Source organism: Netta rufina (genome assembly GCF_964035555.1).
Source record: "Netta rufina genome assembly, chromosome: 12".
Taxonomy (NCBI): Eukaryota; Metazoa; Chordata; class Aves; order Anseriformes; family Anatidae; genus Netta; species Netta rufina.
This window is the reverse complement of record NC_140135.1, coordinates 11,741,928-11,768,635: the sequence shown is the minus strand read 5'-3', so window position 1 is coordinate 11,768,635 and position 26,708 is coordinate 11,741,928. Positions and strand designations below refer to the sequence as shown.

Genomic DNA, 26,708 nt, shown 5'->3' with positions numbered 1-26,708 from the left:
ACAGACTGAAGGAAGCAGGGTACTAACCAGATCAGTGCAAGAGCCAGACAGCCCCAGCTTACAGAACCTATGGGTGCTATAAATAAGTCTTTTTTCCTTCTGACCTACTGAATTTATCCAAGGATGTTCCCCTTGGACTGTTCACGGGGAACAATCTCCTATTTCAGGACCACTTAGATTTTGAGAAGACTTCAAATTTAGAGATTACTGTTTGAAAACTTTCTCCACTTCTCTATCCGTCAGGCAAAATTGATGAAATCAAACTCTCTTGTCATCCTCAAGGTGACTTCCAATATCTCCTCCTCAGACAAGAAACGAGCTTTACCATTCTTGCTGTCTATGGGGCAAGGGAGATGCAGCAGCAGCTTCCTGTAAAAGAGGACACTGAGTTTTAATGTTCCAAACTATGTGAGCAATTAAGATGACATTGAAAGTTCCTCTTGCAATTCACCAATCAGTATACCAAGGAAAGTCCATTCAGTATATCCTTCTCATGATAGATTGTGGAGTACCTGCAATACTTGATGCACAGCTATACAGGCCCTGGAATATTTCCAACACTTCCTTTCTTTTCTCTGTGGCTACGACAACAGCTTCCAATGATGGATTGTGAGCTCTCTCCACTGTTCTTGCTTATACATGATGCTGCATTTTAAATACAGACAAAGAGCTGCATTGATTATGCTCTCCTGGTGGTAAAAATCTGAATAATGCCTAAAGCCTGAAAGCGTCTTTAGGAGCTTGTCTTATAAGAAATAACTAGCACAGCTGGAGATTCTGGACAGTCCGGTTCCACAAAAGATATATCTACACTGCAAAACACATTTACAAGAGTGAACTTACAGTTGTAAACCTGCCGAAATTCTTTTTTGTAACCTACATTGAAGATTAATTCAGTGATCCCCTACCTTTGGCTCAGGCCCGTACTACACAAAGCTTAGATATTTGACTCAGGAGCTATTTGACATTCCCTTGCTATGGCAGACATTCCTGGAACGTCAGACAATACTTCTGGTTTATCTCCCCGTGAGGATGTCTAGGTCTGGACTCCTTCAACTCTAATAATAATTCAAGCTTACTTGCTCACGCAGAATCTGGACTCTTTCCTCTTTATCACAGGCTTATCAATTAATGGTATGAATGACTGGCCAGTCTTGGACCTCCACTGATTTGACAGTGCAAAGAGAACCAAGGAGACTTCAGAATAAAGACATTTGCCCAGCCAAATACTATGAAGCCCCGCAAGGCAACACAGTAGCGTGGATAGGGGTTACTTCAAACTGGGGTTTAAAATCATGTTGACTCTTCCAGACCTTTTCGTCTGTGTAATAGCAGCCACAGATGAAAGCAGCACATTCCAAACATCTTTGCATCCCACCTACTGAAGGCAACAAGTTGTTATAATTTGGAAAAGTCCTTAAAATCAGCTGGGCTTAGAATCAACCCCAGGACTACAGAGTTGGAAACAATTCCTTTGAGCTTTTCCATACATCTGTGAGATCACAATGTTTTTTGGTATGGAGAACTTGAAATCTTATTTGTTTCTTTCATACTGAGAAGATTTGCACTTAAATTTACAAAAGCAGCACTGGCTCAGGCTGTACCCAAGCAACCATTAGATTTACAACAAACTTTGTTTTGCTAGGCTTGTGACAGCTGGATACTAAGATAATGGCAGATCTGACTCACCAAAAAGACAGAACTGCAAAAGAAAACGGAAGCTGAAGCTTTCCTACATCTGCAGTATTGCATTACGCTACCTCTTTTAGTACCTACAGGTCATGCTAGTTATTAGCTGGACAATTATTCCTCCTGCTTTACCTGTTTCAGAGCCAGAACTTTCAAACATTCTTTTAGTACTGTTTCATCTTCAGGTTAAATTCGTGCAAGGGGTAACTGATTCAGGCTGGTTTTGTCTGTGAGAAAAGTGACTTTTCTGAAGTTAGTTCACTAGGGAGAGAAGTTATTTTGGCCTTAATCTATGGTGCACACCTTGAATTGATTTGCAGGACACTATTCACATTTGAATCTTCCCACATCCCATTCAGTGCTGAAAGGTGCAGGTAGAGGGTCAAGCTTTCTTACGAAAACACTTTATTGTGAAGAACTTAGAGCAGAACAGACATGGCAATTACCTGTGCACCTCAGGCAGGGCAATTGCACGGAGGGAGATATGGAGGAAGATTGTGAGAAACCTGAGTATAAGTCAGTCAGTTCGTTATCTTCATAGTTTTGAAATAGCTAGCCCTGTAACAAACTCAAAGGGAATCTCTTCAGGGAAACCTCATACCATTTCCATGTCTGCATCCATACCTAGTTATCTGCAGAGTTTCAACACCTGAAAGTGTCTGTACATTTTTGAGCTCCTTCAGTTGTTCATTTGTACAAATTAGTATTTAAAAAGTGAATTTCCAAGAAGTCCTTAAAGACTGGGCAGTTTTTTTTTGCCAGACATTTTGGGCCCTTGAAGCCCTAGTGCTTAGATAACCAAAAATCTGTTTTAAAACTATTTTTGCTTGAATAGTATCACAGATTTAAAGCTAGCAAACTATAGACATAAGGGTGAAATATAGTTGTTTATTTCTTCTGTGTAATTAATAATCCCATCATTGTCTTTAACTTTGATTTCCAGCATTCTGTTGGAGGCTTGGTTAAACTTTCTTTGAAATAATATATTGCTTGTACTTCCATCAATTACGTTTCACTTACTTTTGGGGAGTTCGAAGGTCAAGAACCTTGTCCTGGATATCTAATGTGATGTCTGAGACCTTTGTCTCTGGCAGCTTGATTTTAATCTGAAATGACAGGCAGAGGTAAAACTGTGATTAGAAATATAGACCTACAAGCCATAAAATACACCATCTCCACAAACATTTTGATACTAGTGTCAGAGCAACATTGTGAGTAGGTAATATGTATTAGAGAAAATATGACAAAGCGATAATTGTTTTTAATAGCTTAGTGATGTGTGCTGATACCTTAATTTTCTACAAAATCCTGGGCTGATAGTATACCCGGCAGGTATTCTATACCCACCAAAAGCCCCTGGATTTGTGTATTCCAAGGACAGCTTGCTTCAGCTAGAAAAATTGCACAGCAGTTATACCTGTCATGAGGTTTAGAAAGCAGGGAAGTCTTTGATCATATAATAATGGGACAGAATCTGTTCCCTATAACTTTAAAAACTGTCATTACTATAGCATTGTGCTAACTCACACACGGTAATAAATGCAGACAGATGAAAACTCTCAGTCGCTCTCCACCCCAAAATTGTGTCCATGATGAAAACTCATTTTAGAGTTACTTTCATTTCCCTCAAGTCTGTGTGGCACACATTTTAGCACAGATTCTCTTGGATACACTAGGTCCTTGAGGAGATATACACAAGTTCCTCAGGTTAGCAAATGTAAATATCTACAGATGCTTAGATAACTAAGAAAATCCTACAGGAAGCCAAAGACAGCCATACAGCTTGGTGTTTACATACTCTCTCTCAAGGACAGATTGAAGATAAGTCTTCAGAGAAAGGGCATGAGGAAAGGATGGGAGATACAGGTTTAACTCACCACCATATCTTCACAGCAGGCTGTGGAAGGGTCTTTCCTACTCATCCCAAAGAAGACATCTTCTGTTCCCACCTGCTGTTTGAATAAAATCTCATACCTGAAAAAGAGAAGTAGTTGCCTAATACCAGGAAACCAAAGGAGACTGCATTTCTCAGGGGACCATAAACCTTTGTATGAGTGCTGATATCCTTATCACATTCCCTCCTACTTTTCTGTCTCCCTTCAAGTCTTCAAGCCAACTGTACTGGAATTCTGTCCAGAGACATGACTGAGTTAGCTACAAGACACATGAAGAACATTCACTCCATCTTTCAAGGTAGTCACTTTACTGTCTCTATTTAACTAACCAGCCTTTGCAGGATCATGGAAGAGAAAATGCATTCCAAGCGAAAATGATACTTATCAACTAGTCAAAAACCAAAAACTCTTGAGAAAAGGCTTTGAAAAGGATGCTGTCACAATTACACGTGTTCTGTTCTGTCATTCAGCCTATTCTTGCAGCCCGAGAACACCACTGTTATCTTGTATAATTTTAATTGCTTTGCATTTGGCCAACATCGATTTTCTTCCCCTCAAAATCAATTTGTTTAATTTAGAACCCTACAAAATCTAGAATCACATGTTCCCTTCCACTTGATATTTAATGAATGAGGAAATGCAAACTAAAAGAATGTATTTAGAACATATTACTCCTGCTAAATTGAGCAAAATAAATGGAGACACTGCTCAAAGCTGTTGGAAAAAAGTGTATGGAAAGTCTTTTTCACATCTCCAGTGTTCATGTGCATATGTAATAATTCCTAAGTCAATGAGAAATCTGTCTAACCACTCTGGATGCACCTCTAACCATCTGTTTTCCTTTTGGGCCTTTTTCCATGATTTAATTTGATGAACTATTACAAAGATTTATATTCTCTTCTCATCTGTGCAATGCAGAACAATTACTTGAGGCTAGCGAAAGACCACACTTCACCCAGCAGGGAGGGGAAGGTCAAAAATAGCATGAGAAAAGCCTCTGTTGTGTCACCACACAAAGAAAACATGTTCTGTACCTCACAGGTGATAGTTTCAAGAACAAGCACACAACAGTATGTAAGGATGCAGCTGAATGCCAAACCATTTTTGGAAATGCTGAGCCTAACTTCAGACTGGGCTCAGTCCAGTTTTTATATCAGGAAATTGAAAAAATAATGGCATGACTTATGTGCAGAGAAAAGTGATGATTCTGGACTACGATCTGGTGTACAATATGCAGCTTCACAGATTTTGGTGCATCTGTTCTGACATCTCAAACTCCAGCATAGTGCATCAGAACACAATGATTATAAATTCAAAGTCTTCTTTGTGAATTACTTGACCCTGAAGGCTTTTTGACCTCTACAAACTACAGCATATCTTGCCTCATGATCTATTTCAAAAACATTGTATTTCTATGACCAAAGGAAAAGACTGGTTTTAGGCTGTCCCTTGACAGACTATGATTGAATAACGAGATTTTTAAAAGTTTAAAACTGCCTGCATGTAGCCTTCCTTCCTACTGTAGTATTTGTCTCTGAAGAGTTTAATTATTTGAAATATAAACATGAGTTTGAGTACTTTTTGAATTTGAGAATGAAAAATGAACATATTTCAGTTGCAGCAGGAAGAGCCAGGTATTTCACACAAATTTGGCGTGTTTCAAAGCTAGTAAATCACTTTGCTGGTCTCCTTCCCCTCCTAATCCCATTTGGTACAAGTATCTGACACTGCAAATAATCTTATGACAGCAAAAACCAACTCTACATTTCTGTTATGCGATCAGAAGGCTTCCAAGGGAGAAGTTAAAATCCCTCCTCCCTTGTTGCTTTAGTTGAAACATTGATATCATTCCCTTCCCCTTTCATGACTAGCTTTTCAGACTGCTATTTTTCACTCACATTGAAGTTAACTCATATTTCCAATAAAACTATGTAAAACCCATGCAGGCAGCCTCAACTGACTTACTCTGGCTGTTCTCTTGGATCCCAGATATCACCAAATTCGGATCCTTCTGGGACCTCCTCCGTATTCCAAATAGTTTTCTTGTTTTCAGATTTCACTTCAGAAGTACCTGTAAATGATGAGAAAAATCACACTGTCATGTTTTATAGAATGTCTGTTTCTCTAGGTTTTCAGCAAACTTTCATTTTTCTAGACTTAAGAAAAATCTTTGTATCAAAAAAAACACATTATAATTAATGATTACAATCTCCTTCCCCTCGATATGATATGAATCAGAATTTGCAGAGGGAGGATGTTTTCTATTCTATTCCCTTAAATCTCCTTTACTCAACCTCTATGTCAAGGAAATTGTCCTATCAGGCATGAAATATCTAGTCCTTCAAAACGTGTAGAAGTATGAAGTATTAATCTTTCCCCATGTCCCTGACGTGAGATTTTAAGTGAGCAGAGTCATTTACAAAAGGATCTCTTCCTCACATATAAATCCAGTTCTTCCCATTAACGACTGAGCACAGCACAGATAAGGTACTGAAGACTCATGAAAGTCCATGGGAAGAATAGCATGGTTTATACCTATTCTACAATGAAAAACACATTTTCTAGTTAGCTGGTAGATCTGCAACCTGGAGGTTTTTATAGTAAAATCTCTGGTTATTTCTAGATTCCAGGCAAAAACAGTCTGTTGTATTTACGACAGTTCCTTTCCTGTTAATTTCATCCTGGTCCTTCTTACTGTCTTACAGGTTTAAGCTGTCCAATTATATGACACTGTAAGCTTCAGGAAGAACTTCACATTAACTTTGATAAGACTGGACTTGATTTCTTTTCTCTTCTGAGTACATTTCAAGGTGTTGACACAAATTTATGAACCCTCAAGGTATTTGTTCTCATTGTCTGAGGGTCCGTCTTTCTACAGGATGACAGAACACCTGGAGTCAGATAGTGAATTTAGTTGAACTGGGTTTCAGGGTAAAGAACAAGGTGCAGTGAGGAAAAAAAATGAAAAACAGCTTTTGGTTTGTTGAGGGCAGCCCAGAACAAAGCTTATTTTTCATCTCACATTTTATCTAAATAGGGTTGTGAAACTTTTGGGGGTAACAACATGTCTGTGTTTCATGGTATATTTCATAACTCTTTAATACTACAAGCACAGACTCAGTTCCATGCAGTTTGCTCCATGAAGAACCTTTAGGATGAGTACTAAAAGTCCATCTTCTGTGTTTGCTGTAAGTAAGCAATAACAATTCTGTGAGAGTACTTATTTGGAGCCTTTTGCTGCTCCGTTATGACTCCCCCCTCCCAGCCCATGACCAGGCTGCGTTCTATACTCGGTTTGTTATCACCCCTTGAGGCTGGTACCCTCCAGAGTTACCCTTTCTGCTGCTCTTTGTATGCTTTGTGGTTAAGTTTTCAGGAAAATGAGAATTTTAGTGCAATCAAAATGTGGTGCTATTTCCATCTTAAAGGTCCACCCACTTATTGAAGCAAACTATTTGTGGTAATTTACTGCAGCTGTTACAGTCTGCTAACACACAACTGAACGCTAAGGCATACAAACACTCCTCCTTACCACAGGTCTCTTTCTTTGCTGGTCCAATGCTACCAGGAGTCATAGCACTAACAGAACAGCGTGGCTGCAAAAAGAGCCAGATTAAACTCCAATTAATTTTCATAGACAGCAGCCCCGCAACAGTGAGTATCTATGTCAGTAAGTATAACATTATCTGAGGTCAAGTAAATTACTGCTAGAACAAAAAGAATTCTCCCGGTTTCAAGCCTGAATAACTGAACATGCTTGCTTACATGCTCTCTCTTTGCAGAGAGGAGCTTTGATAACTAACTGGGTTTAGACAGGACTCCCAAAAGTAGCATTAAAGCCAGATGTGCTTCTGGAGCATTTGTTTCTATGGCATTTTGACAAAATTGTCTTGCTTTGCCTGCCATGAAAATATTGAGTGAAAGCAAGGGGGCTACATGCAAATCCCATCATAGCATTTAGATTCCTTTTAACAGTAGAGATCATATGAGGCAACAACATTTTCCTCTAATTATGAATCAATTTAGTGTTAATAGGCCAATGTGAGGCATTTCTATATATAGAGAAGTTCTTCGGTTTGATAAAAAGTGCCTCATATGCACAGAACATTAAATTAAATCAAAATAAAGATTTCAAATTACCCAGATTGACTCAGACTTAATTGACATCACTTGTGGCAATTTTCCATTTCTGCCTCTGAAGTGTCATTCATTTTATTAATAAGATGTAAACAAATTCTTTTAAAATCAGGATGTTTACTGCAAAGATGAACAGCAGTAATGCTGGCTTTAGAAATCAAGCATTAAAGAGAAATGTAGCTAGAGTATGATGGACCACATCTATCATGTACTGAAAGAAACTTCAAGAGATTCATCTCTTTTCCCCCAGATAGTCCCATTGCCACTACTAGCACACAACTGCTGGGTCAGCCAGCTGGCTCCTGGAAGAACTGATGCCACAGAGGAGCACAAAGACTTTTGCCAATTTTTGTTAGCCATGTCGCTATGCAACTTGTTGAAAATCCTCAGACTTGCCAAAGTTTTGAGCTTTCCCTGAGGCCTTGCACATTGTGATTGGTGGTACCTGTGGTCTTCCCTGAGCATGACAGACCTACGTACTTCTCCCCAGCACACCTACATGCCTAGATAAAAGCAGCAGTTGTATATTGCAGGAGAAAGAGACATTTTTCCAAAATATGTTATTTTATTCTATTCCTGAGGTGAACTAATAAAAAAGAATAGAGAGATATTTCTCTCGTTAACCATTCAGATCTTTCATCTTAGCATGGCTCACTCTACCTTATTCTATCATCTCCAACATACCTACTGTGCTTCAGTGATCAGTTATCTCTACAGTTCTTGGATGTCTGATACAGATTTAATGTATTCAGTTGCCTCTGGATGTTTTACTCTTTATGCAGAAGTTGAGCAGCAACTTCTTCTTTTCTGCATATGAAATCCTGACTGTAATTGCCTTCACCTCTAACAGACTTCAGGGAAAAGTAGGTGGAAATCGAAGTATCTATAGCTCTCTTAACTATGTGTTCTCATTTCCTTTAGGATGAAAAAAGTGAATATCCCATTCTCTGGTCACAGTCTCTCCTCATACTCCTGGGACAGCATCTTCCTTCAAGAGCTTATTACATTAAAAATATCTCCTGTTTGCTTCAGTTGCTCTAAAGCCTTATAAGGTTTTAATTTGTTTTTACTTACACTGGGAAAAAAATAAATAAAAATAAAAATAAAAATTTGCACCTCCCTTGCTAACAAGGAGTTCTTATGCCGCACTCACCCCTTGCTCGTCGTCATCATCATCATCACCAGGCGCATCACTGAGCAGTTTGGCGAGGGCCTGCAGGGACGAGACTGAGGAGATGCTGTCCAAGTCCATAGCCGCTGCTGTAGGCAGAAAAAAACAAGGGGCAGGGACAGAAGGGGCAGCGCTTTATTCTCATTCCTTTTATTTATTATGTTTATTATGTAATATTTATTTATTATTTATTATTTATATGACTATTTATTGTCACTCCTCAGGGGTGTATGTTCTAGGGGTATCGCTCTTGACTTAAGTATTGCGTGTGTCAATGCATGCTTACAGGGACCTGATCTTTTTTATAAGGGACCCAAACTGCAGGTTTTTGCCCCCAAAGGCTCTCTGGCTGCAGAGCACAGGGACCAGGCCGAGTTCTGGGCCTGCACAGCGCCCCGGGCCCCGCGTCCCCGTTGCCATAGCAACCGCGCTCCGCTCCCCTTCCGCCTCTTCCAGCCAGCCAATCCGGCGTGGCGATTGAGGAGCGACGGCGATCTTAGCCAATAGACAATAAAGGCGGTGAAAAGCTGGGCGGCGATTGGGAGGCTGGGCGAGGGGGCGGGAGCAGGGACTTGAACGCCACCGGGCGCATGCGCGGAGCGCGTCATCAGTGCGCGCGGCGCGGCCTGGCCGCCGGTGGGTGCTGCGGGCGGGCTCCGTGACGGGGCCGGGGGAGGCCGCGGGGCCCTCAGGGGCCGCCAGGCCGCTCCGCCATGAACCAGTTCAGCTTCGGCTCGGCCTCGGCCGGCGGCGGCGGCGGCGGCTTCACGTTCGGCACGCCGAAGACCGCCACCACCACGACGGCCGCCGGCTTCTCCTTCACGCCCGCCCCGGCGGGGGGCTTCAGCTTCGGCAGCGCGGCGCAGACGCCCGCCAGCAGCCAGCCCGCGGCGCTCTTCTCCTTCAGCACGCCCGCCACCACCGCGCAGCCCGCCGGCTTCAGCTTCGGGACGCCTGCCGCCGCCACGCCGGCAGCCAGCGTGTTCCCGCTGGGGTGAGCCACCCTCCCTGCGGGCCCCCTGTCCTGCTCCAGGCTCTGCCGTGCTTACCGCGAGCCTGCTGCTTGTCGGTGCCGGTGCCCGGAGCAGGCTTGAAGAACTGCTCGTTCTGTAATAAACCCTGCCACTTGGTCCTTGGTGGTCGTGGGAAAAACGGCTTCAGCTCTTACTATAAAACACCTGAGAGCCCCCCCTTGCTCAGGTGGGGCTGTTTTCTCCGTAGAAATGATTGCCAAACTTTGAAATATTTCTATATATTTATTGTTTTGGAAGCCCGCTATGTCGCAGCAGTGGGCAGGGAGCTCAAATGAGGGTTAGTTGTGATGCGTAATTAAAAGAACAGGCTTGTGTGGAGGAAGTGGAAAGGATGCTTATAAGCTGAGAGAATAAACAGCTTTATTACACAGCTGTAAATGTCTTACAGCATACTGATAGGCAGAAGTAATTAAGGGGGTGTCAATATAAGGAGATTAATAGTACTGCAGATGACAGGACTTATAATGCAGTCTTTGTCAAAACAGAAATACGATCCTGGTGGAGTGCCTGTCGTTTTCAAAGATGCTTTCTGTTGTTTTGTCAGCAAATGGTCCGTAAGAAAGCTGACTCAGTATTTGCTGGATGTATGTCTTAAACAGGCTGACTCACTACTCTTCTTTTTTTTCTTTTGTAGGGGAAATGCACCCAAATTAAACTTTGGAAGCAGCAGCACAACTCAGGCTACTGGAATCACAGGGGGGTTTGGGTTTGGTAGCTCTGCACCAACCAGCACACCCTCGAGTCAAGCAGCAGCCCCTGCTGGCTTCGTGTTTGGAGCTGCTGCTGCCGCCACCACTGCCACCACCACGACGACCACCACCACTCAGTCTGGGACGACTGGAGGCTTTACTTTCGCTAGCGGTACCACGACCCAGGCGGGAACAACTGGCTTCAACATCGGTGCCACGAGCACCACAACTCTGCAAGCAGCGCCCACGGGGTTGACCTTCGGAGCAGCGCCTGCTGCTGCGGCCACCACTGCGGCCACCTTAGGAACCACAGCCCAGCCTGCAGCCCCCTTCAGCCTAGGGACGCAGTCCTCAGGTGAGTGCCTGGGCTTGAAACACGAGCTGTTTTGGGCAGAATTTGTATGTATAAGTGAGCTAATGAGCTTGCCATTTGGCTAACAGTGTGGCTAGCAAAGTGTCTGTATGGAGGAGTTGCTCAGAATGGCGCCTTGGTGTGGCTTTGACAATATGTCAGGGCTGTCATGGGTAGGGCTTGAGTGCCATGGATTCAGGCTTCTAAACTGAGTGGTGTTTTACAGGTATTGCTCATGTGATGGGTTTGAAAGGTTGTTGCAGGAAGAACAGCTGAAAACACGACAGACACTAGTATGGTCAGATCATGCTGCTGCCTTTATTACCCAAATAGCCTGACTTTTGTACTAAACTTAACAGGGGCGGATAGTGTCTCACACAAGATTATTGGTCAAAAGCACTCAGACAAACAACTGCAAGAAAACAACCCCCTTGTGATTAGCAGTCACGTAGACTTTGTCCTTGAAGCCAGCTGCTGGCAACAATATTTTTCTAAATTCCTCAGTTGGGTGATGTGGGAACACTGTCATGGGAACTTCTCATAGTTGTCCTGGTAACTTGGTTTGCTCAGCTGCAGCACGTCATGGGATCTTTGCTGTTTCAAAAGTCCCTCCACAAAAGGTGAGGCTAAAATAATATTAAAAGGGTGTGTAGAGGTGCCAGCCTTTTAAAAAAAAAAAAAAAATGTTTTGGTGGCTTTCCTAATGCAAGGGGAAAGGGCTTGAAGCAGTGGGGAAGGAGAGCTGCAGGGTGTGTGCATGAGCCTGTTTGCTTCTGTAGAATTGGCAGAAATTCAATCTGCAGCTTTTGATTTACTTGGTGATAGTTCAGGCCTCTGAAGGAAGATGTGGGTGAGGATGACGTTCATCTGCATTAAATCATTTGTTAAAAGGCTTTTAAGTAATCTTTGTAGCTCTACTTCATTTGCTGGATAATGCAGAGTATTTGTTACATTAAATATTAACATTTTACTTCAACTGCTCCTTCTGCTGCCTTGAATACTGCGATCAGTTTCTCTGTAGTAAAGATTCATCTTTCCTTTTCTATGTATCCTGTGTTTTGTTCCAGGTCTAAGCTTCGGATCATTGACTTCAACAGCAGCCACTAGTGCGCCCACGGCAACACTGACCGCTACGACCAGCCAGGGACCCACTCTGCCCTTTGGAAACAAACTGGGAGGTAGGAATAGATTTTAGGAAATGATTACTAAAACTCTGAATCTGTTGCCCTTCTGGGTATAGTTTTCTAAACTGGAGTCTGGAGGTGGGCTGGAACTGCTTGTGAGTTTGCAATGGCATCAGTGCTCTGTGAAAGCTCATTAAATGTAGTTATAAAATGTGATTAGTGCGATGTATTCTGTATTATGTCACATGAAACATTCTGTTCTGCACATCTTTCTGGAGCGTAATGGAAGGGAACCACAAGTTTAAAGGGTACACTGGAAAAGAGAGTTGAAGCAGAATACAGGAAAAGTAATTTTAAATTCAAAAATTTTAAATTCTCTTGTACCCATGCAAAAGATGGTCTAATTAGGCAGATTTGTTGTGTCCCATTCATCGTGTGGTTCTTCTGAAATGTGTGAAAGCCCGAAGGGCTCTGCTTGTACAAGATCTCCACTTTTTCTGTTTGTAGTAACATCCACAGCTTCTACAACCGCGGCCACCACCACAGCTTCCCTTCTTGGTTCAACGGGCCCTACTTTGTTTGCATCTATAGCAAGTTCTTCAGCACCAACCTCATCTACCACCACAGGCCTCTCACGTGAGTCACAATATGCAGATCTGGTGTGTTGGGGGCATAATTGAGTAGCATGGTTGGTGCTGTCTGTAGTGAAGCATCAGTTGCTGAGATAATACGGGACAAAGCTCTTCTTGCTGCTTGGTGCCATCCCTCTAAACTGTAGCAAAATTTCTTCAGTAGCAAGGCACAGAAAACTTTGTGCGAAATAAAGCACTCTTTAGATTCAGTGGGCAAAGCAGCAAGTGGGAATTTTGTATGTGACTTCTTGTCTGCATAATGTCACCACAGCTGAGCTTTCTGGTGATGCTGCTGTTTTCCCAGACCAGTGCCTTGAATCTGGTTACATCTGCCTTTGACTCTTGTATTAGGTGTTCAAACTTAAACAACAGTGGTCTGTGACAGTGGAGGTGCAGTGTGGTAAAAACACACTGTATCCATACAGCTGTACATGTACAAGTTCCTCTGGTAATAACTGACTTGTTTCCTCTTGCAAAATTATTTTTGGCAGGAAATAATGTCTGTTTTATGACAGCTTCAAGGCAGTAGCTGAAGTTGAAAATGAGTCCTAACAGCTTCCTTGCTCAGCCTGCAAAGACATGTTAACACTTCGGTTTCCTTTGATTATGGAGACTAGCTACAGCAAATGTTAATGTTTACCAGAGTTAACACAACTTTTCCATATAATAATACTGCCTTACACCCATCTCTGAAAACTTAGTAGATGCTCCCAGGGAGCTTCGGAAGTTTTGTTAGTCATTATTTTTAATTAATCACTTGTAGTGTGAGTTAAATGTCAGATAATTCGAAGTAAGAGAAGGAGTTGTAGTTTGACAGCTGAGCTAGTCGTTTTCTATATCATCAGAACAACAAAGCACTGGCTATTTTTTTGACTTTGGCCTGCCTCTTTTCACATGGTGTCTGTATGAGCCTCCACGTAAACAGTGATCATGGCTAATGCAAACAGAAGACCCAGTGAGGGTGGGTGGGCAGGCAGGGTGGTTTTTCAAAAGGGAGCTGTATTTAATGGGATGTGCAAACTCTTAATTTTGTCTTCTGTTTACAGTTGGTGCCCCTTCCACTGGTACAGCTGGTCTTGGAACTTCTGGATTTGGCTTAAAAGCTCCTGGAACAACAGCTGCAGCAACAAGCACAGCCACAAGTAAGTAGATGCTGGTAAAAGACTAAGGGAAAGAAGCCTGACTTCCTCCTAGGAGTAGCCTAAAGGCTAGTGTAGCAGCACAGCAGTGCTAATTTGTAGTGTCCAGTGACTGAAAGTAATACGGTATTTTTCTGTGATCCCCCTTTTCCATCTCCACAAGTCCACAGTTACTTATGGCTTCTTGAGAGTCTGTCCACAGCACGGTGTGAGTGAATGCCTTTAGGGCTTTGTTCTAGTCTGGAGTAAGTAGATTAGCTGCTACTCCTATAGCCTGTCTGCGTAGATGCAAAGTTGGTTTAGATTTCCCTATTTGGGATAGAAGGGAAGGGAGAGGCCACAGATCTGTGGGGAAGGTTAGGGAGAAATGTTTTATGTTTTGATTCCGCCCTCTTAAGCCGTTTTTTCTGCATTTTAAGTTTAGAAGCACAGGATTTCACTAGCTTTTCTTCCCAAAAATGTGGTGCTAAGTGCTGCATCTGAATGTTGACACTCATGTGAAGATCTGCAGTGCTGCGAAGTGTTGGGATTCAGGACTGAGCATCCTTTTTGGGATGCAGTTACCTGTCAGTGTTCACTGTAATAATATGGATGCTGCTCAGCTCATGGCATTTCCAAAGCTTGTTTCTGGAGTGACTGAAGAGTCTAGATCAATACCTAAAGTGTTGTATGACTGCATGACAGCATCATCTGATAGATGCTCCTTTTCTTTGTAAAAACAGAAATCAATCTTCTGCAAAGCGCACTGTAGCAGCAGTGGTTCAGGGCAGCAATTGGATGTGCTGACAGATCTTAGATCTAATGTTGAAACACAGATTGAGAGGGGTGTTGGCTTTGCTGTGTTTCTTTGAATAATGCACAGGTTAAGTGCAGATTGTCAGCTCCTCATTTTTGACTAGATCTAGCAGTCAGGTATTTACAGTCCACTACTGTTAATTGTGTCAAGATGTGCTTCACTTCCTTCTTGACACACCCAGGATTTGCTTTTTGTTAAAGGGACATTTTAGCTCATAAAGCACTGCATTAGAATTGTGAATTGGGTCTGTTCTCAGTTCGTTACATACCCAATGTCTTCTGTTGTTTGACCTGAATCTCTTCTTTCAGGCACTTCTGCTTCTAGTTTTGCTTTGAATCTTAAGCCATTAACTACAACGGGTGCCATTGGAGCTGTGACTTCTACAACTGCTATAACCACCACCACAACCAGGTGAGTTTTATTACAACTATTCCCTGACTGGGGCAAGAGTCAGTATTAATGCTGGTAGCTGGTGGATGAAGGGGAAATGGGCATGATCACACTTGAACTCTTTTGATCTTATATTCTGTACTGTCTCACACTTCCTCAGTGCACCTCCAGTGATGACTTATGCCCAGCTTGAGAGTTTGATAAATAAGTGGAGTCTAGAACTGGAAGATCAAGAGAAACACTTTCTTCACCAAGCTACACAAGTTAATGCCTGGGATCGGACACTGATAGAGAACGGAGAGAAGGTAAGGTGATAGCCAGTGTGAACTCATTTTGCTTGCTTAGATTTTTAAAGGCATTGTGCCACAGATGCAGCAAGCCCTCTGGTAAGACTTCCTGCTTTTAAAAATATACATGTAAATTATATCTGGGTGGTTTTGAAAAACTCTCCATGTCTATTCTAGTCTTCTTTATAGCCAAAACTCCATTAGTAAATTTTCGTCTGTAAACATCTGTGCAACTGTTTTGCTTTTCTAGTAGATGGTTTTTGTAATGGCTTTCTCACTTCCACTCGTTTTCTTTTTATGAGATTACTTTTTGAGTATTCCTGGTAAAATTGTCTTCTGCTTACAGATTACTTCATTACACAGAGAAGTAGAGAAAGTGAAGCTTGATCAGAAGAGGTGAGAAACTGAACCCTTGAGATGATTTTTCATTTTTTTTTTTTTTTGCATCATTTTGCATTGTGTGGAAGATCTAGAATGTATATAGCCTCTAAGCCTGTTTTAAATTGTAGGTGTTTCTCTTTTCAGATTGGATCAGGAGCTAGACTTCATTCTGTCTCAGCAGAAAGAGCTTGAAGACTTGTTGACCCCTCTGGAGGAGTCTGTGAAGGAACAGAGTGGGACTATCTATTTGCAGCACGCAGATGAAGAACGGGAGAGGACGTAAGACAAAAATCTGTTTGAACATGTGCTGAAACAGACTAATATGATGATGATCAATCAGAAGTATAATTGGGATGCATGATAATACATAACTATCAATGGCCTTTTTCAAATATGTAATCCAGTTTTATGCATGGCAACTTACATTTTACGCATTAGAAATACGAGAATTGCAATTGGAAGTCTCTTAATGAGCATGAAAAGAGCTTTGTTGGATGTTGTTCTAATCAGCTGTCTGGGGAAAGGATTCTAATTTAGGCATAATCTCTAAAAATTAATGATCACTCAGTGATAAAAGTGATGAGAACAGAATGCACTATGTGCAGCTCAAGCTTTCTTCTAAACATAAGTGTTGAATTTTAGCAGGGTAATTAAAGAAGTGTTTTGTTCAAGAGATAAGAATCTCAAAAAAAAAAAAATCTGGACAGGTGGTTCAATTCTGACTGAACCTTCCAGAAAGAGCTCAGCAGTCTTGCCTGTCTGTCTCCATATGTCTTATAGAGTGAAAGACATTAGGAGTTACTTCATCTGTGTAATAAAATGCCTATTGTGGTGCTCTTCCCATATCTGTCATGCCCTGGTTAAGAGGCACGAATGCTAGTTCTGATTGACTGAAGTTAGTGTGGTCGGTCGTAGCTCTGCTGAAGTACACTTTAAATGAGTACACTTTAAATGTTCTGACCTTGGTTCCCATGCATTTTGCAGCTATAAGTTGGCTGAGAACATAGATGCTCAGTTGAAGCGTATGGCACAAGATCTCAAGGACATCATTGAGCACTTGAATACATCAGGAGGCCCAGCAGACACCAGCGATCCGGTAAATCCAGGCTTTATTTTTTTTTATGCTGGAAAAGAGTCACAGGATACTTAAACAGTGCTAACTCTTCGTTTGCTTGCTCATGGATACTCTTCTTTTAGTTTTGAGCTAGGAAAAGTATTTTGTTTTATCTTGCAATTCATTCACTTCTGGTAAGACTTGCATTATAACATAATGCAAGCCAGAGTGGCTTGCACGCTTAGTCTGCAACTATGTTAGTAGCTTTCAAAGTGTCTCACTCTGGTGTGAATTTTTTTCCCCTTCTGGTGTAATTATTGCCTAGATAACTAGTTTCTGAGACCTTTCCTGACTTCTATTTTTGCTACCTGCTCCACCATTTTGTATGAGATGCAGCAGCTGTTGAACTCTTCCTGTACTACTTTTGTACAAGATTGAAATTGCTAGCTTCCTGATATGTATTAAATTGATCTTGTTACTCCTTGCATCTCTTTACTACGAAACCTTTTTCAGTAAAAATTTCCATTTGGTGGTTCAGACTGAGGGTTTGTTATTTTTTTTTTTTTACTTCATCCATCTCAAGACAAAGATTAATGTTGTGGCTGAATTTGGCTAAAACTAAGCCACAGGCATATACTCTAAATCTGTTTTCTTGATGTCAAGCAAACTAGCACAGTTGCTGCACAGCAAAACTGACTGCCGTATTAGTGGAATTGCATGTATGAGAAATATTACTTCAGTACTCTGAAGATGGGGACAGGAAGGCTGTCTTTTACTGCTGTTAGTTTTAATGTACTGTAACAAATAGCTCTCACCTTCTCTTTCTGTTCAGCTTCAGCAGATCTGTAAAATTTTGAATGCACACATGGATTCACTGCAGTGGATTGACCAGAACTCAGGTGAGAGTCCATTTTGCAGCTTTTGGGAAATGTAAATACAAAGCGTGTAGTGTGTATGCAAGTGTACCTTGGATATAAGTGAGTTCCTGAAGATCACGGAGGAGTCTTCTCCTCCTTGGCTTCAATTACATTGTCCCTTCTCTGCTTGAATTCTCTTGATGTGCCTTGAGGGCCTCTGCTGAAAAGTAATTTGTGATAACAGCTGGTATTTTATAAAAGTGCTATTGGAAATGCATCAATGCAAAGCAGAGGACTTGAAATACCATATCCTTTGTTCCACCAAAATGAGGTTAAATATTTCAACTTCTGAAATGTTCCTGGATTCCCCCTAGGAATAAGAAAATGCTTGTTTTGAGGGGGGTGGAGATAGGGGAGGTTAGTGTTAGCAGCATTCCCCTCTGAACTCTGAAAAAGCCAAATCAAGGCAGGACTGATCTGCATGTGTTTATCTGCAGGCATGGTAACTGGAGTAATAGTGTAGAAATGTCAAAACATCAATCGCTTGAGAATTAACGTAGAGCAGAAAATGCGCTCTCAAGTGAAAACTTGATAGCATAGCTACTGTTTCTTGTTTTGGTTTCACTCAACTAATATAATATGGTGCTTTCAGGGCTCAACACTGAAAACAAACAAAAAACAAAGGAACTTTTCTAATGGGGACTGTGTCCTTGTGAGGGATTCAAGAATTCTGTGGCTTTGCTTTTAACAGATGTTAGCAGCCACAGGAGGGCATTGCAGAATAAAGCAGTGCAGCTCTCACCAGTACCAAATTGTGGCTGTCTGACTGCAGTGCTGTTCACATCTGCTGTAATTCTTGGGTGAAAGGAGGCATGCTAGTAGCTAATTTCTCTTTAAATAGTGCTACTGGCTTGCTTAGGTCTGGATTAAATTTGCCTTTCTTCTAGAAGACAAATGCTAGCTTTCACATTCCCGACGTGCCTTTATCATGAAATCTGGTATAGCTCCTCTGGCACCAGAACGCTGACTCTACAGAATGTTTGAAAAAAGCAATCTGTTTCATTTCAACTTTACTAGAAAGGAGATTAATTTTTTCAGTCATTCTATACTAAAGTAATTGTCTTGTCAGTTAATCATAATTCATTATCTTTACTGATAAACGTGCATTTTCTAAAGAAACAGTTCAGCTTCAGTTTATCTTCAAACAAGAAGGAAAAAGCCTAAGAAAATGCAGTTAAATTAATATATCTGTTTCTGTGGAGTTCTTGGCAAGGAGAAGAATTCCTGAAATGGTACATTGTGTGGGGGGGGGGGGGGGGGAGGAAGGTGCAATTCTGAACTTAACCCTCCAAGCAGCTCTTGCAATTAGTAACTTAGATCCTTCCCAGGCCTACTCTTATGTCATAATTCTTTTTAAAATCAAAAATGAACAGACAAAACTCCGTAAAAATAAGACATCTGTGCTGTAGGTAATGTCATCAGTTTTATCAGTTTTATTTCCCATGAAACGCCTTCAGGGCTGTCTCACAACAGCCAGTGATCTTTTCTAGGCATATGTGTACACAGCAGCTATTAACTTGTCTGACGTGTTCAAGAATTATGTGGAGCTGGGGTGCTTTAATCAAACTAATGTTAACTTGTTAGTGCAACAGAAGCTGAACATGAATGGGCTTGCTGAACACAGATCCAGGGTGATGTGCCTTCCATAAGGTGGCCTCAGTGAAAAGAGGATTTGGACAAAACCCTGGTCTGAGATTTCCTTTTTCTGAGAGGAACAGGAATTCTTTTCTTAGTTACAACTGAGTTCTGAGTTGAGATGGTGAAGCAGACTGTCATTTCATGCCATGATCATTTTTGCATAGTGAATTTTTGAAAACTGACAAACTGCAATGTGTTGTTTAATATGTTGCTGGAAGATTCTGGGTTTGGCAGGCTCCAAAATTAAAACTTAAACTGGAATATCTCCAAGCCACAGACTGACATAATGCCGTAGCCCTGTTGAATAACTTCTGATAAGCTTTCATGAAATTAAATTAAACATTGCTCTAACTTGTGCCAAGAATTTTTGTACATTGCAATGCCTCCTGCATTTGAAGTTGATAGTCAATCAGTAGCTTATTTGCAGATCACTGATTTGGAAATATATAACAGGTTATCTGTACTGCGACTGCAAGTGATCGCAGCTCTTCTGTATGATTGCACTCTTTCCTATATTTACAGTTAAAAGCTTGTTACAGCTCTGTGATATCCTGTGGGAAAATATGTATATACTTCAAACAGATTACTTCTGAATTATGCAAATTACAGGTTAGTCAGTTTAGCGTGAGGTGGGCAGGGGAAGTTCCTTTATGCAGCAATTACTTCCTTTCAAGCTGCAGACCAGCTTGCAGCTCCTGTTCAGGAGGGGTTTGCTCTGCTCTCTGGTGCTGTGCCCTGAAACTACAAGCTGGCTCAGCAAGAAGTGGCAACAACGTCATAGTTTTTTTCAGATTCTGTTTGCTAGTCCCTGAATGCCACCATACCTTTTGGACAATCTTTAAAGGCCTTGGAAGGTTAGCAGTGCTTTGTGTTTTCCTGTTTCACTGGGCACTGTCAAGTCTGAGTGAATGAACATTAAAATTGAATGTGTGTTTCTTTCTACAGGCTTAACTGTGCAGGGTTATGTTTTGGGATGACTGTTAAATTGATCACTTTTTCTTCTTCCCCCAGCCTTGTTGCAGAGAAAGGTGGAAGAAGTGACAAAAGTTTGTGAGAGCCGCCGCAAGGAGCAGGAGCGCAGTTTTCGGATCACATTTGATTGAAAGTCTCAAACGTTGTTAATATTAACCTAATATCCGCATAGGAAATAGGTTGGTGAGGACCTAAGCTTAAACTTGTGATCTGCTTTTCTTTTTGTTGCAATAAAGTTTTTTTTTATTTCAAAGCTACTCTTTGCGGTGTCTTCCTGGAATTCACCAACTCCGCTCTGAGAGCCTGCATGAAGTTTGTGCTCCAAGCATATGCTGTTCTCTATAGCAGTGTGCAGACTGCTAGATATGAAAATGCTGTGCTTGAGGGATTTGAGCACTGTGTGACTTCACAACTGATCTCACCAACTCTGCATTTAATTGTAACTTGAATATTTTCCACCAGAACTTCATGAAATTTATTCAGAACCTTAGAGATGGCTTAATGAACTGCCATCTTCTCATAAGAAGCTGTAGGAGTCTCATAGATTTTTAGTTTCCCAAAACACAAACCGGAGTTCGCTCCCATTTCTGAAAGCGGGCCTCCTTTCCTATAGCTTATGCATTAACTGCTTTTTCTCTTTGTGCCTTCAACTGTTCCCAGAGTAAGCAAGATTTTTAGCTGAAACATATTAGGTGTGCAAGTGCAAAAATGGTACCACATTTAGTAGTGGAGTGGAGTAGTAGTGGAGTAGTGGAGAACATGTTGAAAACTCTGAAGACTTACAGTGAATGGTATTTAATAACAATGCAGCTACACATTCTGTAGTGTATTTACTAATGCAGTAACAGAGTAATTGTTAATTTAGCAGACCAGCCCCAGTTCTCATCTGCCCCTCATGCTGCCTGCATGCAGTTGGTGTCCTTTATATTTACTTTTTCTCCCCTCCCCCAGTCTTCCGTACATAATTATTCCCCGGAATAAAAGGGAAGAGCCACATGACTATAATACCTCGCAGATTTTATTAGGATCTGCGCTTTTGCCCTGTTCTGGGCCGGGGCTCCTCGACTCTGCCATCGCTCCGCGGCGCCAGGCGGCGCTCGGCCCTCCCGCACTACGATTCCCAGCAACCCCCGCGCGGGCCCGCCCTCCGCCGGCCGCCACGGCCGCTCGCGGGGGCTGCCGGGAGTTGTAGTCCCGGGCGGGACGCGAGAGCCGCGGCCATGCGGAGGTGAGCGGGCCGGGCAGGGTGACAGCGGGTCCTGGAGGGGGGGGGGGGGCAGCGTTTTGGGATCCCTGGCGCTGTGCGGGTGTCCCCTGAGCGCTGCCTCTGCTCCACAGGGTCAACAGCAGCCTGGGCAGCGATGAGGTGCTCCTGGAGGACTTGGAGACGGAAGGCGAGAGGCAGCTGAAGAGCCTGCTGCAGCAGCAGCTGGACACCTCCGCCTCCATCGAGCAGTGAGTCCCCACCCGGGCAGGGGGTCCTGGGGGGGGGCAGAGCAGCGGGGTCGCCTCATTGGGGTCCCTAAGGCGCTTCTGCCTCTTGGGGTTGCAGGTGCAAGTCGAAGCGGCGATGCTTCGCCCCCGCTGCTTTCTACAAGCCTTTTGGGGAGGAGGCGGCGGGAGCCTTGACCCTGTCGCAGTTCCAGGCGTTGCAGGAGAGCGACCGGGAGACGGCGGCGCTCCGCGAGCTGGGGCTGTCGGACACGGAGATCCTGCTCTGGAAGAACCGGGCTTCGGCGGGGAAGGTGAGGCACGCTCAGACACAGAATCACAGAATCATCCAGGCTGGAAGAGCTCTGCTCCGTCTGAATGTGGCCATGCCTCTCTGACCCCGTAAAAAACCCTTTTCTACGCCCGTGTAGAAAGCTCAGGTTCTTTGTAAGTCCTTCAGCTGCTCCCTGTATCTCTTGCCTGCAGCCAGCACCATCACACGTTTTTTCTGGCCTGTTGTCTGTGGGTAAAGGCTCTGTGCTAGAAGCTGTGGTGGAAAGAAGGGTTGGTTCTTTGCACCACAGCAAGAGCTGGCTGCGTGCCTGTCACAGGCCACCCTGATGGCCTTGAGCAAATCATTTCATCTGTTCGTATGCCCAAAAGAAGGATGTAAAGGCTGGACCAAAGCAGGTCGCCTCCTTCCCCTGCCTTTGCCTCTTTCACATTCCAGAGACAGGGTGCTGTTGGGGTCATTCTGCCAGGTGTACTGGAGTGTTTTGCTCTTAATTTGGTAAAATAAAAGGTGCAAAGCAGGCTGATCCTTGGCTTCCACCCATCTCCTCCTCCTCCTGATCAGTAGCTGTGTGCAGCAGGAAGCTGCCTGCAGTAATCGTGGGTTTGCCTCTCTTCAGCTGAAGCCATTTGTTGCTGTGGTGTTGAAATGCAAACCCAGCCATGGTGGAGCCTGCATTTAAACCTGGGTAATTTAAGAGTGAAAATAAATATCAATGCTACAAGTTTGTTGTGTTTGGTATAAAATTGGTTCTGGGGTGTTTAGAAATATAGAATAGAATGGCAAACAGTACTCCAACAGCACGAACCAGTGACATTAGAGTACGTTCTCTACAGCTCGTGAGAGGAGAAGAAAATGTAGAGAGCTCAAGTCCAGTAGAGATGTGCAACTTTGTATGTGGAGGCCCCGAGTGAAAAGATTCCACCAAGGAGGAATCAGCTGAGACAGAGGACTCCAGATTGCCTGTGGAGCTCTCAGCAAGGTATCAAGTGTAGGCTTCTGTTATTTTCAGCTGCTAAATTGCAGCTTTTTTTAAAAACAAAGTGCTACAAATGATTTCCCAGAATTGCTGCTCCATATAAATAGCCTTTTGCGCCCCAAAGAAGCTGTGAAATGGTGAATGGAAGTAGGGCAGGTACTGGCCCAGGCAAAGAGGGAGAGGTACCCATGGGAAGGTCTTTTAGGCTGTGAGCAGTGCGAGGGAAAAGCCTGATTTCTTACCTTAAACGGAAGCATCTGCCACTAATTCTTGAACTGAATTTGAGAAAAGAAAATCCAGCTACAGCCTCAGAAAAATGTATCCTTGGGATTCTGATAGAGATGGATATGGGGGTAGAAATGCCCCTCCAGGCTTCGGGGTATGTCACTGGGCTCTGGCAGTGCAAGTGTGGTGCCTGAGCAAAGCTGTGCCTGTCTTCCAGGGCTCTGGGCTGGGAGCGGCCCCGGAGGCCACGCAGGACCGGCTCCATGCCATCCAGGAGAAGATGGAAGAGCGTCAGCGCATCCTCGCGCTGCCCCAGAGGTTTGCTGGCAGCAAGCAGTTGAGCCGGCGGGAGATGGAGATCGAGAACGCCCTCTTTCAGGGCACGGACCGCCACTCCTTCCTCCGGGCACTCTACCACCAAGGTCTGTGTGCCTGTGGCTGTTCCTGTCTCTGCTGCAGCAGGGAGAGATGGATATGTGGGGGTCTGACACATTTCTCTCTGGCTTTCTGTCCCTGAAGGTGTTCTGTTTTGGCACTGTGTGGGTGGGGGTATGGCCAGTAGCAGAGGTGGAAATGGAGACCAGCAGCTGGTTCCCAGTGCCCTGACCATCACATGACACTTCTCACCTCAGCGGTGTAGTCCCCAAGCCAGAGGTTTCCTCTGGCTTTCTGGATGGAGAGTCTGGTGTTTAGAGTTGATGAAAGCTGCTCCAGTCTCCTTTAGCTGGAGAAATGTACAGGCATGAACCTGCTGGGGTTTGTTTTTAAGACAATATCAAAGAACAAACGAGATGAGGAGGAACTTCATCTTCTGTCTCCTGAAACACCACTTTGGTCAGTGTTTGGTCTATAATCTACAGCTGACCCAGCATCCGCTGTCCCCTTCTCCCTGCTTTGGTGTCAGTGTTGTGGAAGTTAGCAAAACTGAGAGGCAGCAGAGCTGAGGCTGGTAGGCTGGGAGATGTCCCCCTCATTTCCATGCACTAAATACGTGGGATGGACTTTCTTTAAGCCCGGGAGTTGAACATGATGTTGTCCCTAGAAACCAAATATTTATATTCGAAGTATCAGTGCAGAAAGGTAGCATGGCACATCCTGGCCGTGCATGCAGGAGGAGCGAGGGTGTGGTGAAGGAATCACGAGAATGTGCTGGAGTGTGGCTGCAGATAAGCTGCTGGGGTCAGCTCTGGGAGAAACGAGCACTGCACACAGCACCAGTGATGGTTCTGCTCCTGTCTGTAGGTTTGTCCTAAGCTGAGACACCAGCACCTGCTGCCTGCTAGGGCTGCCCTTCCTATTTAATTAACCTGCATGGAGGCTGGTTCAGAACGTGTTTTTTCCTGTTTTGGGGTCCTGTCCGTGTCTCTTTTGCAGTCTGCGTTTTACAGGTGATGGGGGTAGTCACACTGCCATGTTTCTCTGTTGCGGATTAGATGACACTCGGAGGATAACAGATGAAAAGGACCCCATGGTTCACCTGGACAGTGTTTACCAAGAGCTGCTGAGCAAGCAGCTACCTGAAGAAGTCCAGCCAACCAAGAGCGACCCATGCTTGCTCCCTTCCCCGGCCCCACGGCATCCAGTGGTGGAGGAGTCATCGCTTCCAGACCAGGAGGAGCAGACAGACCAGGAAGAAAGTCCCAGCCTTCCTGCAACAAAGCCCCATCAGTCCCCTCCAAGACCTGTGACTATAAAAGAGCCTGTAGAGTTCCTCCCGGAGGAGGAGATTCGCAAGAACCGTCTGTCAGAGGAAGAACTCCGAAACATACCCAGGTTTGCTTCCTACCATCCTGGAGAGCCCAACAAGGTATTTGGAGATGAGCCATGAGTTATTTGCCTTCCCAGCCAGCATGTCCTAAAGCTGCTTCAGCAAACAAAAACTCCTCTGCTACTGTATGGCTGCTGCCTGGAGGGTGCTTGCTTGATCCTGCCTGCCAAGGGGTGGCTCTAGTGGGAGGTTACACAGCTGGCAAACAGCTGTGCTGCAGCCCCTAGCCCCTCCTGGCTCTGGCGTGTCCCTAGACAAAATGTCCTCTCCCTCTCTGAGCCCTTCGGAGACTGGCAGTGACTTTATTTAAACTCTGCTTAACTGCTAGCTGGTGCTTGTGTCGTTTTATGAATATGGCAGATGGTTTATAAATACGGGATGGCAGAGTGGCTGAAAATTCATATGTCTGAGGTGTACAGACTGGGGATGGGTTAAAAAGCATCTGTTGGCATGGCACATGCCAGCTGACCCTGCCTCTGTGTTACAGGTGCTGTATTTGAAGAACCTGGGCCCTCGGGTGACGATGAAGGACCTAGTGTCGTTGTTTGCTCGGTTCCAGAAGGAGAACAGCCCACTGATCCAGTTCCGCCTGCTGAGCGGCCGGATGCGGGGTCAGGCTTTTATCACCTTCCCCGGTGAGTCGCTGCCTCCTGCCTCGGTTCTTCCCTGACTCCTGAAGGTGCCACATCTTCCCACAGGGCCCTCGACTGGCGCAAACTCCTCTCTCCATGAAGCAGGAGGGGACTTTGCTCCCTTTCCTTCGTATCATGTCATAGTCTTTGCTCTGGACTGGGGAAGGATTCATCAAAACAGAGGGGATACATTTTGCTGCTGCAGTTATTCAGCTGGAGGACCCCAGAACTGCACGGGGTCACGGTGCAGACTGACGATGTGTGAGCATTGTGGGTGTCTGTGTCAGAACCTGCTGTGTCATCTCAGCCCATTTTGCTCTTTTCTTGCAGATATTCAGTCGGCCCAGGATGCGATGCTGTTGGTGAATGGGTACGTCTTGCAGGGGAAGCCGCTTGTGATTGAATTTGGGAAAAGCAAGGGGCAGCTGACAGAGCCAGATGCTGCTGCCCCCTGCCCCTCTGCTGGAGAGACCCCCCCCTGCCAAGTAAGGGATGGAGGAGCAGGAACCTGGTAGACTTGCATGGACCGTGGGAGCTTCTTGGTGATAACTGGGACAGCGAAGGACTATTGGGAGATAACGTGGCCGTCCGTAAATCCCAGAGTGGGGAAGGGAGAGAGCTGGGGGTTTAGGATTCTGGAGGGGAGGAGCAGCTCTGTCCCAGTCCCAGCCAGCAGGGATGGCTTGGGGTGTTGGGGCTGGACGTGGCCTCTCGGAATGGTGCTGGGGCAGCACAGCGTGCCTCTGCCCTGGTGGCACACGAGGATCTGCGTGAGGGCACGGGCTGTGTGGGGCCTCCTGCGTACAAGCCTGTCACCGTCCGTACACACTTGGGCTGTGCGGGATTATTCCTCCCATTCTACATCTGTGTTCTGCCTTTTGTGGCAAGGAAGGGGAGGGGAAGCCATGTAAATAAATGCATTTATAAGGTATTATTCGGAGTGCTCATTTACAAGGGCAGATGAACGTTCCCCTGCCCCGTGCTGCCTCAGCTGTGGCTCCACGCCGGCCTCCGCCATTTTGTTGTACGGCGCTGGGCGCCGCCATGTCGCCCTACCGTTAGGAGGAGGGACTTAACGCTGGGA

At 44.2% G+C, this 26,708-nt stretch overlaps 3 protein-coding genes across 3 annotated transcripts; 2 read left to right on the top strand and 1 right to left on the bottom strand.

Moving 5' to 3' along the window:
- Positions 1–239: 239 nt before the first annotated feature.
- Positions 240–8,973, bottom strand: DNAAF6 (dynein axonemal assembly factor 6; the record flags this gene model as incomplete). The annotated part of the gene is made up of 6 exons (XM_084294048.1): positions 240–369; positions 2,710–2,795; positions 3,567–3,663; positions 5,550–5,655; positions 7,117–7,180; positions 8,875–8,973. The coding sequence occupies 6 exons, from the start codon at positions 8,971–8,973 to the stop codon at positions 240–242; spliced, it is 582 nt and encodes a 193-aa protein (XP_084150174.1).
- Positions 8,974–9,513: 540 nt separating this feature from the next.
- NUP62CL (nucleoporin 62 C-terminal like) lies at positions 9,514–20,554 on the top strand. Its single transcript, XM_084294332.1, has 12 exons — positions 9,514–9,886; positions 10,561–10,970; positions 12,035–12,145; positions 12,599–12,727; positions 13,770–13,865; positions 14,967–15,069; positions 15,209–15,353; positions 15,682–15,731; positions 15,861–15,995; positions 16,701–16,812; positions 17,603–17,669; positions 20,337–20,554. The coding sequence occupies exons 1-12, from the start codon at positions 9,606–9,608 to the stop codon at positions 20,426–20,428; spliced, it is 1,731 nt and encodes a 576-aa protein (XP_084150458.1). The 5' UTR covers positions 9,514–9,605; the 3' UTR covers positions 20,429–20,554.
- Positions 20,555–21,506: 952 nt separating this feature from the next.
- RBM41 (RNA binding motif protein 41) lies at positions 21,507–26,544 on the top strand. The gene is made up of 7 exons (XM_084294031.1): positions 21,507–21,525; positions 21,636–21,752; positions 21,850–22,042; positions 23,442–23,646; positions 24,658–25,031; positions 25,480–25,627; positions 25,955–26,544. Exons 1-7 carry the CDS (start codon positions 21,518–21,520, stop codon positions 26,137–26,139), a joined length of 1,230 nt encoding a protein of 409 aa, XP_084150157.1. The 5' UTR covers positions 21,507–21,517; the 3' UTR covers positions 26,140–26,544.
- The last annotated feature ends 164 nt before the right edge of the window (positions 26,545–26,708 follow it).

Coding starts and splice junctions, on each gene's coding strand:
- NUP62CL (XM_084294332.1), top strand. CDS start 9,606: ATGAACCAGTTCAGCTTCGGCTCGGCCTCGGCCGGCGGCGGCGGCGGC. Junction 13,866..14,966: donor AGCAACAAGCACAGCCACAA/GTAAGTAGATGC, acceptor CTCTTCTTTCAG/GCACTTCTGCTTCTAGTTTT. Junction 15,070..15,208: donor ATAACCACCACCACAACCAG/GTGAGTTTTATT, acceptor ACACTTCCTCAG/TGCACCTCCAGTGATGACTT.
- RBM41 (XM_084294031.1), top strand. Junction 23,647..24,657: donor CCGGGCACTCTACCACCAAG/GTCTGTGTGCCT, acceptor GTTGCGGATTAG/ATGACACTCGGAGGATAACA. Junction 25,032..25,479: donor ATCCTGGAGAGCCCAACAAG/GTATTTGGAGAT, acceptor TCTGTGTTACAG/GTGCTGTATTTGAAGAACCT.